At 47.5% G+C, this 15,242-nt stretch overlaps 1 protein-coding gene and 1 pseudogene across 8 annotated transcripts in view; one reads left to right on the top strand and one right to left on the bottom strand.

The window, feature by feature from the left end:
- RGS3 (regulator of G protein signaling 3) overlaps positions 1-15,242 on the top strand; it is a 239,211-nt gene that overhangs the window by 119,545 nt on the left and 104,424 nt on the right. For all 8 annotated transcript variants that reach the window (XR_012665250.1, XM_075120455.1, XM_075120453.1 and 5 more), the window contains one exon: positions 7,489-7,572. Coding sequence is in view for 7 of the 8 variants with exons in the window: in XM_075120455.1 (XP_074976556.1) it covers positions 7,489-7,572 (84 nt within the window). In the remaining variant the exon portion in view is untranslated. The remainder of the gene's footprint in view (positions 1-7,488; positions 7,573-15,242) is intronic.
- Positions 941-6,484, bottom strand: LOC142069432 (inorganic pyrophosphatase-like; annotated as a pseudogene).

Genomic DNA, 15,242 nt, shown 5'->3' on the forward strand with positions numbered 1-15,242 from the left:
GGTTTAGCTCTGAATTTGATTATCAGAGCTGGTTTTAAGGCTTCTACCTCCTGCTTATGCCCAGGTGGTACTGCACAGCTTTTCATAACTGAATAGTCCTGGATTTGGTCCCAGAAAACCTAAGGGAATCCTGTTGTGATGCCCTCTCAGGAAGTTCAGGACTGTGAGTCATCTTGTTACCCCTTGCCGCAGAGGAAGAGGGACTTGGTGGAGCTAAACTGTGCATCATCCACCTGACACTCCAGTCTGTTAGTCTCTGAACAAACGCCTTAAAAGCTCTGTCAGCCTTCACTTTGCCTTGCAGGTTAACCTCAGGTGCACTCCAGTCCCCAAAGCTCCTTAAAAAGTGACCCCCGCAGTTCCAGCCCCTGGTCACAGGGCACTCCCAGCAGTTACCATGTCTGCTGTCTGCGAACAGCAGCATGCACACCAGCCTGTTGGATCAGCTGAGGAGTCACACTTCAATATACTGCATGGAGTAAAACCAAGAGTAAATATACTAAAAAGGAACAGAGATTGAGTGCTCCTAAGATGAGATAACAGAAATAGTTACAAATAAAACAAAAATAGAACCTGCATTCTAGTGGCTAAAACTTAACAGGGGACCATCCTTGTCCAAGGCAGTTTCACACCTCAAATCCCCTCTCAGCGTCGCCATGCCACATGGCTGGGATCCACTGTATTCACTGTGGCTACAAATAGCCTAACCTCTTTGTTCCCTCCCTGATAACAACGTGCCTTTTCCCTACTTCTTATAGTCCCCTAAACCTCCCATACCTTTGTTCTCCAGAGGGCTGGTGCCCCGCTGTGTTCAGTTTAACCTGGCTTTTCTTGTTGCCTTGCGTCACCTGCAGCTGCCATTGTGTCTGGGTTTCTGCAGTGCTTGAGTTACACCAGAGATCTTTTCTTTTTTTTTTCAGCAAAATTATTTTATTTCTTACTAAAATACAGTGAACACCCATCAAGCATTCTATACACAGTTGAGTTGAACAACTACTGTTGTGATGTACAAAGATACATATTAAGGCACATGAAGCTGCTCTTTTACAAAATGATTGTTTTTAGTTCTCCACATGTCTTTGGTACATCTTGAACATGCCACATTATTGGTAGATATTCAATTCTGTTATAATAAGTTATCTATAAGACAAGACTATTTTTTCCTCTGGAACTGTAAGCTAGTATTTCTCATTTTTTCCCCCCACTTAGGGCTTTCTGGTCGGAGAAATGTAGGCATTTCAACATGCACCTTTAGGTCTTAGTTTTTCTGGTAATAGAACCACTTGTCCACTTCAGGTGGTATTGTATTGGGAGTTCCACAGGGTGGTACTGCTTCCAAAGTAGCTTTAGCAGATTCTTGACTAAGGCCTGGTCTACAGTACGCGGTTATTTTGGAATTAGCAGAGTTACTTCGAAATAAAACTGATTCCGTCCACACGACCAAACCAGTTTTTTCAATTTAAAGGGCTGTTTAATCTGATTTCTGTACTCCACCTCGGCAAGTGGAGTAGCGCTAAAATCGAGATCGCAGTTCCGGGTTACAGGTACTGTGGATGCAATTCGACGTTATTGGCCTCCGGGAGCTATCCCAGAATGCTCCCTTATGACCGCTCTGGACAACACTCTCAACTCCGATGCACTAGCCAGGTAGGCAGTAAAAGCCCTGGGAACTTTTGAATTTCCTGTTTGGTCACCATCAGCACAGGTAACCGTCAGCACAGTCCACCATCACAGGCGACCATGCAGCGTCCACCATCACAAGAGACCACGCAGTCCCGGATTCGCTGACAAGCTCCAGCATGGTCTGAACGGGAGGTACTGGATCTCATCGCATGCTGGGGAGACGAATCTGTTATGGCAGAACTACGTTCCAAAAAAAAAATCACAAATACGTATGCTAAAGTCTCCAGGGCCATGACAGAAAGAGGCTACTCCAAGGACACAGAGCAGTGTCGTACAAAAATCAAGGAGCTTAGGCAAGCATACCAAAAAGCCAGGGAGGCGAACGGGTGCTCTGGGTCACAGCCCCATACATGCTGCTTCTACCGTGAGCTGCATGCAATTATGGGGGGTGACGCCACCAGTACCCCACCACTGTCCGTGGACACCTGCAAGGGGGGAGTAGCACGAAGCGAGGAAGATGAGTTTTTGGAGGACAAAGAGGAGGAGGAGGACAGTGCACAGGCAGCAAGTGGGGAATCCGTTTTCCCCCCTAGCCAGGAACTAGTCTTAACGCTGGAGCCAATAGCCTCCCCCACTCCCAAGGCATGCTCTTGGACCATGACCCTGGAGAAGGCATTTCTGGTGAGTGAGAGCTTGATCGGAGCCATGCAGTGGGGGGTGCAGGGTGGTGGGGAAACCCAGCCGTCCTGGGCTGTTTGCGTTTAGTTTAAAGAGCTCATCCCTGCTCAGAGCCTCATCGGAGCTATGTGGTGTATGTGTTTTGGGGGGTGGGTGTTGTGTGAAGCGATCATCCCAGAGAGCCCACAGGCCCTCCTTTTATATGGCAAACCCACCAAGCATTGCTTGCTATGGGAAAGGGGGCCCGGCTGGTTGAAAGCATTGAAATGAATGTGGAAGAAGCAGAACGCCGCATGCCCCTAGGGCTTACCATGGCTGCCTGCAAGCTGAATTCTGTTGCCTGGCCGCATGCAATGGCTTACTCACACCAAAGTGGCAGGCACTTCAGTATAAGAGGCAAAATGCGACCTTGTACAGAAAGAACATGTGCTGTGTACTATGAATTGCCTGTTTCATTGAGAAAGAGTGTCCCCTTTGTTCTCTAAAATGTATCTTTTAAAATACTACCCTCCTTTTTTCTTCTCCCACAGCAGGTGCAAATGTTTCAACGCAGCCCCTATCTACTCCGTCCCAGAGGCTGGTCCAGATTAGAAGGCGGAAAAAATGAACTTGGGATAACATGTTTGCCGAGCTCATGCAGTCCTCCCACACTGATAGGGCCCAGCTGAATGCCTGGAGGCAAACAATTGCGGAGTTGCATAAAGCGTTACATGAATACGAAGAGACGAGGGACGTGTGCGATGAGAGCAGGCAGGATGCTATGGTCATGCTCATGGGGGAGCAAACTGACATGCTCCACTGTATGGTGGATCAAATGTGGGAAAGGCAGCAAGACCACAGGCTGCCACTGCAGCCCCTGTATAACCACCCTCCCTCATCCCCAAGTTTTATAGCCTCCTCACCCAGATGCCCAAGAACACAGGGGGCGGGGGAGGCTACGTAGTCAACCCCAGAGGATTGCACACGCAACAGAAAGCTGGCATATCCTAAATTTTGATTTGGTTTCTGGACTTGGCCTTCCCTCCTCCTCCACCCTCCTAAACCAATGCCCCTCCCTCCCCCGTCTAGCTTCTGATTTCTCTCAGTGTTTTGTGCAACAAATAATAAAGAACGGTTTTTAAACAATTGTGACTTTATTTCCTTTCATATATATAGGCAGCGGGTAACTTTAAGAGAAACAAACACAACTGGCACACCGTACCCTGGCCAGTCATGAAACTGGCTTTTAAAGCTTCTCTGATGTGCAGCACGCCCTGCTGCTCTCTTCTAATCGCCCTGTTCTCTGGCTGTGTGAAACTGGCTGCTAGACGAGTTGCCTCAACCTCCCACTCCGCCATAAATGTCTCCCCCTTATTCTCACAGATATTGTGGAGCACACAACAAGCAGCAATTACAATTGGAATGTTGGTTGTGCTGAGATCTAACCGAGTCAGTAAACTGCGCCAGCACGCTTTCAAACATTCAAACGCACATTCTACCACCATTCTGCACTTTCTCAGCCTATAGTTGAACTGCTCCTTACTACTGTCCAGGGTGCCTGTGTACGGCTTCATGAGCCATGGCATTAAGGGGTAGGCTGGGCCCCTGAGGATAACTGTCGGCATTTCAAAATCCCCAATAGTAATTTTCTGGTCTGGGAAGTAAGTTCCTTCCTGCAGCTGTTCAAACAGACCAGAGTTCCTGAAGATGCGAGCGTCATGCCCCTTTCCCGGCCATCCCACGGTGATGTCGGTGAAACGTCCCTTGTGATCCACCAGAGCTTGCAGCACCATGGAAAAGTACTCCTTGCGGTTTATGTACTGGCCGTCCCAGTGTTCCGGGGCCAAGATAGGGATATGCGTTCCGTCTGTCGCCCCGCCGCAGTTAGGGAACCCCAATGCATTAAAGCCATCCACTATGACTTGCACGTTTCCCAAAGTCACTACCCTTGATAGCAGCTGGTCAATGATTGCATTGGCTACTGGCAGCACAGCAGCCCCTACAGTAGATTTGCCCACTCCAAACTGATTCCCGACTGACCGGTAGCTGTCGGGCATTGCAAGCTTCCACAGGGCTATGGCCACTTGCTTCTCAACTGTGAGGGCTGCTCTCATTTTGGTGTCTTTGCACTTCAGGGCAGGGGAAAGCAAGTCACAAAGTTCCATGAAAGTGGCCCTATGCATACGAAAGTTTCTCAGCCACTGGGAATCATCCTTTACCTGCAACACTATGCAGTCCCACCAGTCTGTGCTTGTTTCCTGGGCCCAGAATCGGCATTCCACGTCATGAACCTGGCCCAACACCACCAAGATCTCCCAATCGCCACATGCCGTGCTTCTAGGAACGTCTGTGTCCAAGTCCTCATCACTATTGTAATTGTGCTGTCGTTGCTTCCTCACCCAGTTTTGTAGGTACTGCACATGCTGCTGGATAATGCACGAGGTTTTTACAATGGTCAAAACTGCAGCGGAGATCTGAGCGGGCTCCATGGCTATGGCGCCTGCACGGGTAATCCTGGAAAAAGGGCGCAAAACGTAGGAGAGCAGAGTGGCAGCGGAAGAGGTGCTGTTCAGTTCACGATAGCCTAAAAAAGGTGGGAAATGGTTGTCTTCTGTAGCTTTCATGGAGGCGGGAGCCCAGGACAGACAACATGGAGAAGTTTGGAAGTGTGGCAATAGCGGGAGAGCAGAGTTGGTGGCGGAAGCTGTGCTGCTTGGTTCACGATGGCTGAGCAGAGTTGGCAGCAGAAGCGTTTGAAGAGGAAGAGAAAGAGTAGATAGTAGAGATTACATTGGAAGATGAGAGGAAATGAGAGGTGGATTCATAGTAGCAGGAGAGCAGCGGTCCACCGTCTGCTGAAAGCAGTATGGCGTCTGCACTCCAAAAAGGCACGAAACGATTGTCTGCCGTAGCTTTCACAAAGGGAGGTGCGACTGACGACACACACCCAGAAACACCCACGAGAATTTTTTTGCCCCATCATGCACTGGGATAACCCAGAATTCCAATTAACCCAGAATTCCAATGGGCAGCGGGGACTGCGGGATAGCTACCCACAGTTCACCGCTCTGACGTTTGATGCTAGCCTTGGTACTGTGGACGCACTTCGCCGAATTCACACGCTTTAGTGGGGACGCAGAAGACCGAATGTATAAAATCGCTTCCGAAAATTCAAATAGAATAATTTCAAAATAATTTTGTGCTGTAGGCGTACCCTAATACAAAAGGCACTGTCTGACACAGTTGTATTTGCGCAATTGATTGCTCCTCCATCTGTTTTTTTAGATACTAGAGCTGTCCAGTGTTCATGAGTGCTTTTGATGATGTTAATAGCAAAGTCCTTGTCTTTAAATTCTCCATTAAATGCAAACTGGTTTTCTGGCTTCCCATCAGGTACCTTGTACCTTCTAAATCAGTCCACTGTAGCTTCTAGGTATCCAGGTTTCATCTTTCAGACATCATCAATATTGTTATAGTTGGCTGCTTCAGCGTCTTCAATATTGATTGCTATTACTTTCCGGTCTGTCTCCCCCTCAACAATCAGTGCCATTGTGCCCAGTAATTGTGCCCAGTAATTAAATTTCACTTTAATTACTTCTCCTCTTGCTTCCAATTGCTTCCAATTTCACACACATCAATTGGATCGTTATCTCCATAATAGCCAGTATTTTCATCTTTATGTCCTGGATGCTCCCATGTCTGTGGGATAGCACCATAATTCCAGATATAGCCCTTGTGGGGAAATACGTTAGCAACATAACGCAGCTGTCTTTTCTTCACATCTTGTTTAATTGGGTTTAGAGGATCCTTTGTTGCAATTTCCATCTTTGCATTTGTCCATCAAGGTAGTTCCACAACCATGTTGAACACGTTGCCAGCAACTGGATATACTGAAATATCATGGAATGGTGAAATGTAGTGTCCTTTATCATTTTTGAAGAAGAGCCGGTATCCAGGCTGTTGGGGGTAGCGCTCTCCTTCACGCTGTAGCTGACCGTGGTGCCACCAGCAGCGAAGGAGACAAACTGACACGCACCGCACCAGCCCCTTACGGAGATCTTGGCAGGCAGGTAAACCAGCATTCCTTTGTCTGAGACACACTTGTTCCTCAGCCCTGCCTGCTTATATGGATTGAACATAGGTGCATACAGCTTCTGGCATAGCACTCGTACACACCATGCTGACTCAGTGTGCAGCTTCTGGGATGAGCCCAACCAGTTGCATAATCTAGTTTTCAAAACAAGTTCCCTTCCCTATCACTGCCTTCCACAGCACAACTACTCACGTGTATTGCATGCGTTATCTGAACTCACCGTGCCCAAACAATGGGTGCATTCATGATTTGTCTTTAAGTAAGAACACAGCTGGGGCTTTGTTACTGTTTTATTGTCTTTCCAAGTTAGTGACTCTTGGTTTCATTCTGAAATGTTCCCACACTTTTAAAACGGATTTTAATGACAGTGTCTTTCAGTGAGTTCAGACTTTGCCTCTATGCTTTGCAGTATTTTATCTTGTAGGCTTTGTAGGCTTTGCAGAGCAAAGTCCCGTTCAAGGCAGCAGTTACACCACTCTGAATGCTCTTCTGCACTGTATTGTCTCAGAAGCTGGTTTTGTCAGCATTGTGCAGCAATCAGAGCAATGGATTTTTTTTTTTTTGAGTTCTTGGCTTCTCCATTGTCAAAGCAAGTTGCCCCTGAAGAGTTGGCTATGTAGCCCAAAGTCCACTGCAGCACAGAAGGAGAGAAGGCACCCTGCCCAGAGTCGCTTAATCTTGCTAATGAAGTTAATCAATTAAAAATATGTAGCTCCCCATATTCATGTTGAAGCTAGATGAGACTGGGGTGGGCTACTGCTGTGGTTGTGCTTCCTGCTCTCGGAGCCGCCACAGGCAAGCCCACACTTTGCAGAAGAAGTAACGTACAGAGAAGCAGAAGCTGCTGATAATCTTTTTATAGCTTCACATGACATAGGTGTTAAAAGTGAGGGTTTTTTCCCCCCCTTTTATCACTTGGCTGGACTGCAGAGTTTCCATCCTTGAGAGATGTGCTGTAACAGGGCAGCTCATGTCTGCTTCACTTTCAGTGGTTTACAACTTAAACTAAAGGCAAAGAGCTTCTGGGGGGTGGAGAGTTAACACAGGTTTCATGGGAAACTTTCTCATTTCGAGTTGACGTTCTGGATTTTTTTTCTTTTTTTTTAAACGTTTAGCCTCTAGACCTTTGCAACCCGGTCCGGACTCTCCTTTTGTCAGAGGAGCTGCTGCTTCATGAAGGCAGAAGCAGGACTGTAAAGGTGAGAATTTCAGTCACTCCTAACATGGTTATTGTGCTCATTCCTACGCATCTAATGTGTTAGATTGAAAAGGTCAATGTTTGACTTTTAAAATGCCTTCATTGCAGTGGAATTCAAAAACAGATGGAGCCAGTTCATCTTGGGATAGACTAACTGCCACAGCAATTGCTGGAAGTCTTCTCTTCTTCGCATCCATTTTGATGGCACCAGACACATGGCAAACACATGCCAGTCATTTGCCTAAAAGTCATGAGGTTTTTGTTTCTGCTTAACTGTTGGCGCAGGACCTAATCCTGGGGGTAGGGTTGGGAACCTTTGTGCACTGTGGAAGCTCCCAAAACAGGAGAAACCAAAACAGGTTTCAAGGGAAACCAAACCTCGATTTCACCATGGTTTGGTTTTTGGTAAGTGTAGGTCCTGAAAGGGGAAATATGCCCTCTCCTAACTCCTGGCCCCTCCTCACTTGCTGTGTTTTGTGCCTGCGGCGTTATCAGGAGGGGTGTGAAAAACCCTGACAAACAGACCAGGGGTGGTTACATGCTTGAGCCAGGCTGTGTACATCAGAAGGCTCAACAGCCAAACCAGGGGAATCAGGTGATTTTAGCTGAGTTTTGCTTCGGGTTCATTTGGATCCAAAATGTAGGGGTTGCAAACCCCAAGTATTTGAAGCTGAAGAAGAGGTTTGTCTAAGTTTCGTTGGGCTCTATTAACCTGTCTATGCCTGACGTGAAAGCATGGGACTAAGTGTAATTTATTTTAGATGATTTTGCTTGAAACACCGTCATGTGGAGCACCCTTCTTTTCCTGCCCAGTTACCATAATGAGTAGAGGTGGTAGAAAGGTTTCCGTCGAAATCTTTGATTGGCAAAAAATGTAGATTTGGGTCGACTGAAACATTTTTCAAATTTGTGTCAATTTTGGGGAAATTTTTTGGTTGAAATGAAAATTATAATTATAATTAAAATGATAAAACAATAATTTTAAATGGGAAATGCTGAAATGAACTCTTTTGACATTAACAAAACATCTCACCTCACATCCCCCCCCCCACACACACAAATACTCAGCAGCCTGGGGTTGGGGTGCTCACCTGGCAGGGGGGAACCCTGGGTTCAAGTCCCTGCTAGCGGGGATTAGAATCTGGGTCTCCCACATCCCAGGCGAGTGTCTTCACTACTGGGCTAAACGGGGCACCAGCATCAGTGCCTTCTTCTTGAGATGGGTTTTGTGAATCCAGCCCTTCAGTCCCTTTGCTTTTATTAAAAATCAATTCTTTCGACCCAAAATGAAATGTTTTCGGCTTCTTAGTTTCACAGGAAACTCCAAAAGTTTTGGTTTCCGTTCAGCCCAAACTGAAATTATGTTTTGATTTTTTTTGGAACTGCTATGAATGGAAAAATCCGTACTTCCTCCAGCTTGGCTGGTACATGTATAGTCACTTGGATGCTCGGTGACCTGTTTGGCTGCACAAAATTCTGTGGCATGTCCATGCAGCCACGGAGGGCCCTTTTCCTTTACTATTCAGATCCTTTTGTGTTCCATGTTTTTGGATGGCTGGTTGCAGAGTCTCAGAAAACCATGGCCTCACTCCTGGCCAATGGCACACAGGCATCTGTGTGGTTCAGCTCGGTTAAATTGCTCCTGTTTCTCTCTCTCTGGTGTTCAAAACATAATTCTTCCATCTTTCTGATCTGATTCATTGGTCTTTCCATGAAAGTCACTGGAAAATTGTGTCATTAACTTGGGAAACTCATCACTGATTTGCAGCTAGACTCTTGCCCTGCCTGTGCCTCAAATGTCCTGCACTGCCACAGCTCCTCTAGGGCTACAGAGCCCCCCAAGCAAGTGCAGGTATATGCAGCATCAGTGGAGCACTCAGCTGTGGGAGTGCAGCTCCTGTATGGGTGGGGAGGCACTGTCGTAATATTTACCTCCCCCCCACCCCTCTGTGGGGCAATGATTTAGTACAGCCCTGATGCCCACTCTGGGTTGATTGGAGTTGCCTGTCTCTGGTTCCATTTCAAAGGTCTACAAGAGCAGCAAAACGTTAGCTAACCCTGTGTCATTGAGCTGCCATTTCCGGCTGGCGAAGGTGAGGGGGGCAGGACGTGGAAGTAGATGGGAACATGGAGAAGGTCACGCTGAGGCTTTTCTAGCTAGAAGAAATGTGCGTCTCTGTCACCATAGCCAAGTGGCTCTTGTTAGCCATTTTGGGGCCCCTGCTGTAGATGTCCAAGCTCTGTCAGAGTGAGGGCGCCAGAGAACAATTGGGTCCTGTTGGTCTATCATGTCTAGGGGATGAGAGTGGGATCTCCAAGTCGGAGTTATCTCCGTGAAAGAAGTGTGCCCTGGGTGTGAGTGCAGGAGAGATGGTTGGGAATCATGTTGCACTTGGGGCCGTGCCATCTGCTAAACCTGACCAGGGGGAAGAGAGAAGAGTATGTGGCTGAGGGCCGTGGAGCCTGGCTCTGGAGGGTGGAGTGATAGGACTAATGAGGTGGGAGGGGACAGGTTGGCAGCAGCTGCCTTGGAAGACTGAGCTGCCGTGTTTGGCACAGTGTGCAGCAGCATCTAGAAGCAGTTCTTAGCCTAGCTAGCTGCATTGTTGAGAGAGGAGGATCATAACTAGTAAGATTTTTACATCACTTAGCATTCGATCGAACGGCTTGCTCATGCTCAGTAACATCCCCGCCCTAAGATCTGATAAGAACATAAGAATGGCCATACTGGGTCAGACCAAAGGTCCATCTAGCCAAATATCCTGTCTTCCAGTAGTGGCCAGAGCCAGGTGCCCCAGATGGAATGAACAGGACAGGTAATCATCAAGTGATCCATCCCCTGTCATCCATTCCCAGCTTCTGGCAAACAGAGGCTAGGAACACCATCCCTGTCCATCCTGGCTAATAGCCACTGATGGGCTTATCCTCCATGAACTAATCTAGATCTGCTGGGACCTAGCAGGGCTGGAAGCAAGTGCAGTGCATCCCTTCAGAAAGCTGGAGACCTCCCTTCTCCAGTGGAACTGAGAGTATCTGTTTGTCGTCTTAAACCTTTCATGTCCAATTTATGGTGGCATGCACAAGAGCAGAGTCTTACCCTATACTATAGAGTCACGGGTCCCTCTCGTGACGGGATCCCCCCAGGGTGTAGCCTGGGACTGTGGGACCGCTGTGTCCCCGAACTCTCTCCAGCTTGGGCTGTTTCTCACAATGCCTTGCTATTGACCGACAGCAAACCCTGCCAGGTGCTGTGATCACTCAGCACAACTGCATGTGGAGCCGCACACCCAGCTAGATTGCATGAATGCTCCCACAGCCACTCATGAATCACACAGAGAAAGGCACCAGAGTCAAATCCCTCCAGCTCCCAGCACTGTACCCCAGCAATATACCATCTTGCACTGCTCAAGATGGGCAGTGCAGATTTATTAATTGGTTCACCACGTCATCAATAGAAAATGGATATACACCAGCCTTTGTCAGACCTGAGCAGAGTTTCCCCACACTTCATACAAACTCACTGGTAAAGATAAACAATTAAACAAATTTATTAACTATAAAAGGTAGATCTTAAGTGATATTAAGTGATAGACAAAAAGTCAGAGTTAGTTACCAAAAGAAATAAAATATAAGCACGCAGTCTAAACTCTCAAGCCTATTTGACTGGGCAACAACTAGATGGAGCTGTTTTTCTCACCCCACTGGATATTGCAGTCCTTCGTATTGCAGGCCAATCTCCTCTGTTGGAGTCTTGTCTTCTGGGTGTCTTAGTTGCTTCCAGCATAGGTGGGGGCAGGATAAAAAGCCCCACATGTGGCCACTGTGTCTGTTTTATACCCTCAGACCATGCGCTTGGAAAACACAAGTCCAGGCATGTCTGTGGGGTATTGCTGAGTCTCTCCCAGCAAGGTTGAGCAATTCCCCTGGTGTGGCCTCATGCAGGTCATAGACTCTCAAGGTTGGAAGGGACCTCAGGAGGTCATCTAGTCCAACCTCCTGCTCAAAGCAGGACTAATCCCCAATTTTTGGCCCAGATCCCTAAATGGCCCCCTCAAGGATTGAACTCACAACCCTGGGTTTAGCAGGCCAATGCTCAAACCACTGAGCTATCCCCATTGCATTGTAGCTCCTTTGCTGGACAATGGACAATGGCTGTTGATGGTTTGGTTGACACCCTGCCTGGGTGTTGGTTACTTTCCTTGTTGTTGCCTCTGGGGAGCTAATATCTGGCTGATTCCCCAACTTACAGCATATTTTAGTGACAACCATACAACACAATCCCATAACTTCATATGCATTAATGATACACATATAGGGATAGAGAAATTACTTTCAGCAGATCATAACCTTTCCCCTGATACCTTACAAGGCATGCTTTAGATGTAAGATCATGATTATATGAAAATGGGGAATATGGGGGTTCCAGGACGCTCCCCCAAGGTATAGAATATCACACCTCTCTTCCCACCTGGCTTGATCTTAGGGCAGCCCTTGGCCTTCTCTATCTCACTCTTTGGTCCGCTGTCATTTACTAGATAATCCCCTCTCCTCTCTGCAGTGTGCCTGTTTCCCTCTGCCCTCTTTCTCTTCTAACCCTGACCTGTTTCAGCCTAGGACACCAGTTCTGAGCGGCAGATGCCTGTCACCAGTGTGAGCATTGCTCTCTGATCCCTCAGTTTGCCTGGGCTCTGAATCATTCAGGAGCGGGAAGCTATGGGGCAGCTGGCAGAGACTGAATTCCTGCATCTTGATTTAAAAATGAACTGCTTTGCCTTTCCTCCCTGACTCCATTATCACCCCCTTCACTTGGGCCATAACTTGGCACTTCCAAAGCCAGGAATCCGAAGCTCTTTGTCCTCCATCTCCTGCAGGAGGGAATCTGTCTCCATCTCTGGAGCCCTGCCAGAATCTGTCCTTTCTCTCGCCTTACCTCTGGTGCAATCCTTGTTTAGGCCTTACGCACATCCTGTCTAGACTGTATTGCAATTCCCGCTTTTATGGTCTTCCGAAATCCCCCCAACAAGCCTCCAGCCAGAGGATCCACAATGCTGCAGCCTGTTTTGCAGAGGAACCTAGATGTACTTTGCCTTTGTCTGGCTCATTCCCTAATGCCCTTGAAGGCAGCCATTGATGCTATAACAGGCTCCACCCATTCCCCTCTTTTTTTCCTGCCTTCCCAGCCATCGGGAATTCCATTCAGGGCAGCTTTAGCTGCTACAGCTCACTTCATCGGATGCATACTGTGGAAAGTATAGAAGATCTTTTATACACACAAAGCATGAAAAAATACCTCCCCCCACCCCACTCTCCTGCTGGCAATAGCTTATCTAAAGTGATCACTCTCCTTACAATGTGAATGATAATCAAGTTGGGTCATTTCCAGACCAAATCCAGGTCTTCTCACCCCCCCCCCCACACCCCCCCCCCACACAAACCCACTCTCCTGCTGGTAATAGCTTATCTAAAGTGACCACTCTCCTTACAATGTGTATGATAATCAAGGTGGGCCATATCCAGCACAAATCCAGGGTTTAACAAGAACGTCTGGGGGGGAAGGGGGTAGGAAAAAACAAGGGGAAATAGGTTACCTTGCATAATGACTTAGCCACTCCCAGTCTCTATTCAAGTCTAAGTTAATTGTATCCAATTTGCAAATGAATTCCAATTCAACAGTTTCTCGCTGGAGTCTGGATTTGAAGTTTTTTTGTTGAAGAATTGCAACTTTCATGTCTGTAATCGCGTGACCAGAGAGACTGAAGTGTTCTCCGACTGGTTTATGAATGTTATAATTCTTGACATCTGATTTGTGTCCATTTATTCTTTTACGTAGAGACTGTCCAGTTTGACCAATGTACATGGCAGAGGGGCATTGCTGGCACATGATGGCATATATTACATTGGTGGATGTGCAGGTGAACGAGCCTCTGATAGTGTGGCTGATGTTATTAGGCCCTGTGATGGTGTCCCCTGAATAGATATGTGGGCACAGTTGGCAACGGGCTTTGTTGCAAGGATAGGTTCCTGGGTTAGTGATTCTGTTGTGTGGTATGTGGTTGCTGGTGAGTATTTGCTTCAGGTTGGGGGGCTGTCTGTAGGCAAGGACTGGCCTGTCTCCCAGGATTTGTGAGAGTGTTGGGTCATCCTTCAGGATAGGTTGTAGATCCTTAATAATGCGTTGGAGGGGTTTTAGTTGGGGGCTGAAGGTGACGGCTAGTGGCGTTCTGTTATTTTCTTTGTTAGGCCTGTCCTGTAGTAGGTGACTTCTGGGAACTCTTCTGGCTCTATCAATCTGTTTCTTCACTTCCGCAGGTGGGTATTGTAGTTGTAAGAATGCTTGATAGAGATCTTGTAGGTGTTTGTCTCTGTCTGAGGGGTTGGAGCAAATGCGGTTGTATCGCAGAGCTTGGCTGTAGACGATGGATCGTGTGGTGTGGTCAGGGTGAAAGCTGGAGGCATGTAGGTAGGAATAGCGGTCAGTAGGTTTCCGGTATAGGGTGGTGTTTATGTGACCATCGTTTATTAGCACTGTAGTGTCCAGGAAGTGGATCTCTTGTGTGGACTGGACCAGGCTGAGGTTGATGGTGGGATGGAAATTGTTGAAATCATGGTGGAATTCCTCAAGGGCTTCTTTTCCATGGGTCCAGATGATGAAGATGTCATCAATATAGCGCAAGTAGAGTGGGGGCGTTAGGGGATGAGAGCTGAGGAAGCGTTGTTCTAAGTCAGCCATAAAAATGTTGGCATACTGTGGGGCCATGCGGGTACCCATAGCAGTGCCGCTGATCTGAAGGTATACATTGTCCCCAAATGTAAAATAGTTTTGGGTAAGGACAAAGTCACAAAGTTCAGCCACCAGGTTAGCCGTGACATTATCGGGGATAGTGTTCTTGACGGCTTGTAGTCCATCTTTGTGTGGAATGTTGGTGTAGAGGGCTTCTACCTCCATAGTGGCCAGGATGGTGTTATCAGGAAGATCACCGATGGATTGTAGTTTCCTCAGGAAGTCAGTGGTGTCTTGAAGGAGTGCTGGTAGCGTAGGGCATGAGGAGGGAGTCTACATAGCCAGACAATCCTGCTGTCAGGGTGCCAATGCCTGAGATGATGGGGCGCCCAGGATTTCCAGGTTTATGGATCTTGGGTAGTAGATAGAATATCCCAGCTCGGGGTTCCAGGGGTGTGTCTGTGCGGATTTGATCTTGTGCTTTTTCAGGGAGTTTCTTGAGCAAATGCTGTAGTTTCTTTTGGTAACTCTCAGTGGGATCATAGGATAATGGCTTGTAGAAAGTGGTGTTGGAGAGCTGCCGAGCAGCCTCTTGTTCATATTCCAACCTATTCATGATGACAACAGCACCTCCTTTGTCAGCCTTTTTGATTATGATGTCAGAGTTGTTTCTGAGGCTGTGGATGGCATTGTGTTCTGCACGGCTGAGGTTATGGGGCAAGTGATGCTGCTTTTCCACAATTTCAGCCCGTGCACGTCGGCGGAAGCACTCTATGTAGAAGTCCAGTCTGCTGTTTCGACCTTCAGGAGGAGTCCACCTAGAATCCTTCTTTTTGTAGTGTTGGTAGGGAGGTCTCTGTGGATTAGTATGTTGTTCAGAGGTGTGTTGGAAATATTCCTTGAGTCGGAGACGTCGAAAATAGGATTCTAGGTCACCACAGAACTGTATC

This window comes from Caretta caretta, chromosome 16 (assembly GCF_965140235.1).
Source record: "Caretta caretta isolate rCarCar2 chromosome 16, rCarCar1.hap1, whole genome shotgun sequence".
Classification (NCBI taxonomy): domain Eukaryota; kingdom Metazoa; phylum Chordata; order Testudines; family Cheloniidae; genus Caretta; species Caretta caretta.